Source organism: Cynocephalus volans, chromosome 9, assembly GCF_027409185.1.
Source record: "Cynocephalus volans isolate mCynVol1 chromosome 9, mCynVol1.pri, whole genome shotgun sequence".
NCBI classification, from domain to species: domain Eukaryota; kingdom Metazoa; phylum Chordata; class Mammalia; order Dermoptera; family Cynocephalidae; genus Cynocephalus; species Cynocephalus volans.
The window spans coordinates 49,377,808-49,381,403 of record NC_084468.1 but is presented as its reverse complement, the minus strand read 5'-3'; the positions used below and the strand labels follow the sequence as shown (position 1 = coordinate 49,381,403).

The following is a 3,596-nucleotide window of genomic DNA, read 5'->3' as shown; positions in this document are numbered from 1 at the left end:
AAACTTAGAAAATTAAGATGTGGTTCTTACTAATTTATCTCTTAAACACAGATATTATTAAACATGTGAAATACATTTGAAGTAGAGATGCAACCCAAACGAAAATATCAAAAGTGAAATTTGTTATTAGAGAATTACTGAATAGGTGAATATCTAAAGTTTCCAGATTAAAGTGCTTATGTTAATGAACAGTCAATCTTACCTAAAATCCGGTATTATTTTATAAGAGCATAAGATGCTATCCAAAGTATTTTCTTGTATATTAATAGTGAGGTTGCAAATCATCACCTCAAATAGGCAGTGTATACTTTTTACTCTGTATTGAAATGTAAAATTATGAAATTTTATGCAATATTGTAAATTTTCAGTTTATGGACACATATTTCTATTTCTCAACAAGCTGATCAGATTTTCTCCTATTCTACTAAGATCTTCATAGTTTCTGCCATTTCATATTGAATTTTTAAATCAACTTTTTAAAATTTTATACATATGTAATCGCACAGTTCAGTTAGTTAATTTGCTCTCTTTTGCCTGTCTTATTTTTACACATTTCAAATTAACAACAAAGTTGCAGTAATAGTAAAAGAACTCTTATATGTCCATGCACATATATCTACATATTTTTTTCCAAATTATTTAAAAGTTATAGACATTGTTACAGACAGACCAGGCTCCGTTTGCCCTCTCACATTAAACAAATGCAACACTGGTGCAAGGATTAGAAGGTTTATTCAGATAACCAGCATCTGGGGGATGACCAGGCTAAAATCATCCAGGCTTCTGATGCCTGTTCTGGCATATATAAAGGGGAAGAGGCAGGAAGATGAGGTAAGGGTCTTTGTTCTAAGAAAAAGTGGAGGAAGGGTCTGGGAGCAGCAGGTGGTTTGAGTCAAATGTTAGGGTCCCGTGATGGATTGGAAACTTCAGTGTCAGAGAGTCTGTGGTCAGCTTCGAGTCCTTGATGTCATCTCAAGGTTGGAGTTCTTATCTCCTAGGGAGAGCTCAAAGATAACAACCTTAGTCAGACATCATAAAAATACCTGACTTGGATTTCTTTTTTTTTTTTTTCTTTTTTTTTTTCTGCATTGGCTGCTTTATTTAAGGACTTGTGACTGACAGCTGTCCCCAGCCCTACCCCTGCCTTCTCTACAAAAGCCACTAACCACAAAACGGGCTTCCCGGTTAGCCTGGGGAAGCCAGCTCTCTGCCAAGGCCCGGCCAAGGGACCTGGAGAACGGTGGCTTTGAATAGCAGGCCACGGGAATTGGAAGGTAGGGAAGGAGGGCAGGAAGTCCAATTCAAATGGGCAAGGTGCTGGTGAGGTGGGGAAGGAGGCTGGAGAGGGCCCACTCCAGCCTCTCTCGGACTTCCCTTGCCCCGATGATGGGAAACTGCCCCTAGTGCCCCTGGCAGGAGCCAGGGCCCTACAGCTAGGGGCGGGGTGTACAGAGGCTGGAGAAGGGAGTTAACCAAAGGCTTTTGGAGCCAAGTAAGGCCAGTTCAGGCCCCTCAGACCCCTCATCCCTTCAACTCCACCCTGTATTTATACGCACCCACCCACGCTCACCCCAGCAGCCACACACACTCACACTAACACACATTCCACACACATGGAGGGCTGCGACAGCCCTGGACCCACACCCCAGACCCCTGGAATGTCTCTGGACTAGTACCCAGCAGGTGGGTCCACGGCAGGCGGGGCTGTCCTGGGGGCGGGTCTTCTGCATTGCTACTGATTGGCCGCCTCACAGGCGTCTATCCAATCGCTGTACACGTCCACTGGTTCTGACAGATATGTGATGGGTGTCTGGAATTCCTCTAGGCACACAGTACAAGAGATGACTCCGGTGTTGCGGGCACAGTCCATTTTCGCGTCACAAGATTTCTCGTGGTTGCAGAAGGGGCAGGTGAACTGGGTCTCCAGGGTGCCCGTCATCTTCTTCTTGGGGGGCGGCTTCCGTTTTGACTTTCTGCGTCCCATGTCTGCAGGTGGGTGAACCTGCACTCGCCTTCCCTGGTTGCAAAGGGCCTGACTTGGATTTCTAATTAGCATTAATAAAGTAAGACGGGAAATTTACAACCAGCTAGGCTCTCTGCCTCTCTCTTATCTTTCTTTTGGGTAAGAAAAATAAGAAACCCAGTTTCAGTCCTTAATTGTAGGTGCACCCCACTCTGAAGTAAATCAACATAGCGATTTCATCTTCCAGCAGTCTGTCGATTCTTCTGCTAACCTCAAGGAATTGATAATTATCAGTTTCCAAGTTAAAGTCTGGCTAAAAAGGTTCTGCTTAGTGTTAGTTACCCCAAAGATTTTTTCTGGTTAAGGTCCCTTTCAACATCATATTGTTTATGTGAATATTTCCTAAAAACAAGGTCATTCTGTTATATTCCACAATATAATTATTAAATCAATAAGTACAACACTAACATGATGCTATTATTTAACCAGATACAAGTCTGTTATCTTTTGTATAGTTTTGTCTGTTTCCTTGCACACAATGTACCTTTTCTTTCTGTCTGCTTTAAAGAATTTCTTATTTTATTTGCTCTTTGGCAGTTTAAATTTGGTGTGCCTAGGCATTGTTTTCTCTGGATTTAAGATGCTTAATTATTGAGATTCCTGAATCAAAAGTTGATATTTCATATTTCCTCTTAATTTTGTAAATTTTCAGCCATTATATTTTCAAATATTTTTTTTTCCTAATCTCCTCTCATCTTCCTCTGGGACTTTAATTAAACGTGTATTATACTGAATAATATTTTTTCAGAGGTCATTTAACACTGTTTGTATTAGTTTTTGATATTTACTCCCTTGATTGTTTAGATTAGATAATTTCTATTGATGTATCTTCAAATACACCGACTCCTTTTTTTTTTTTTTTTTGCTGTCCTCAATCTATTAATTGTACTTAATAAGTTTTGTGTTTTATTTGATTCTCCTTCATAATTTTAATTGCTCTGCCAATAGTCACATCTGTACACTCATTATAAATATATTTTCATTTAACTTCTTAATAGTTATTATAGTTGCTTTACTGTCTTTGTTTACCAAATGCAATTATTCCATCTGATCATTTTGTGTGTTTTTATACTTATTGATTACATATTCTTATTCTATTGCATGTGTAGTAATTTTTTTTATTCTCTACTGGACATCGTGGATAATACATTGAAGTGATTGTATATTCTGTTATCCTCTCAATAATAATTGGATAAATTCCTGAAAATATAAGAAAGGAAGCTATCCGAATGTGGAAAAGGCATTGTTTTCAGAAGAATCACAAATGCAAAGACTTGCTGCACTCAAAGAAGAGGGGGAAGGCCAGTGTGCTAAAGCCAAAGGAGGAACAAAATGAAGAGTTTTCTGTGTTTCTGTTGAAAAGTCAGATGACTGTTCATATCATTTTTTTTCACTTTTGAAAGCATTTATGGTTGTTGCCCTTCATATTTCTAAATTTCATAATATGGTAGGTTTCAATCTAGACATACTTATCCCTAAGCTATGAATTATTGACTTTTTAAAAATATGCATATTATTTTCAAAATTTCATTCTCTGCTTTACATCTGTTCTCTTTTTTATACAATTCTTATT

General features: G+C 38.4%; 1 protein-coding gene across 1 annotated transcript; it reads right to left on the bottom strand.

Moving 5' to 3' along the window:
- Positions 1-1,443: 1,443 nt before the first annotated feature.
- On the bottom strand, positions 1,444-2,030 carry LOC134386547 (transcription elongation factor 1 homolog). Its single transcript, XM_063108743.1, has one exon. The coding sequence runs from the start codon at positions 1,982-1,984 to the stop codon at positions 1,733-1,735; it is 252 nt and encodes an 83-aa protein (XP_062964813.1). The 5' UTR covers positions 1,985-2,030; the 3' UTR covers positions 1,444-1,732.
- Between the last annotated feature and the right edge of the window lie 1,566 nt (positions 2,031-3,596).

Bases quoted from the DNA above. Each gene is read 5' to 3' on its own strand.
- LOC134386547 (XM_063108743.1), bottom strand. From the start codon at position 1,984: ATGGGACGCAGAAAGTCAAAACGGAAGCCGCCCCCCAAGAAGAAGATG.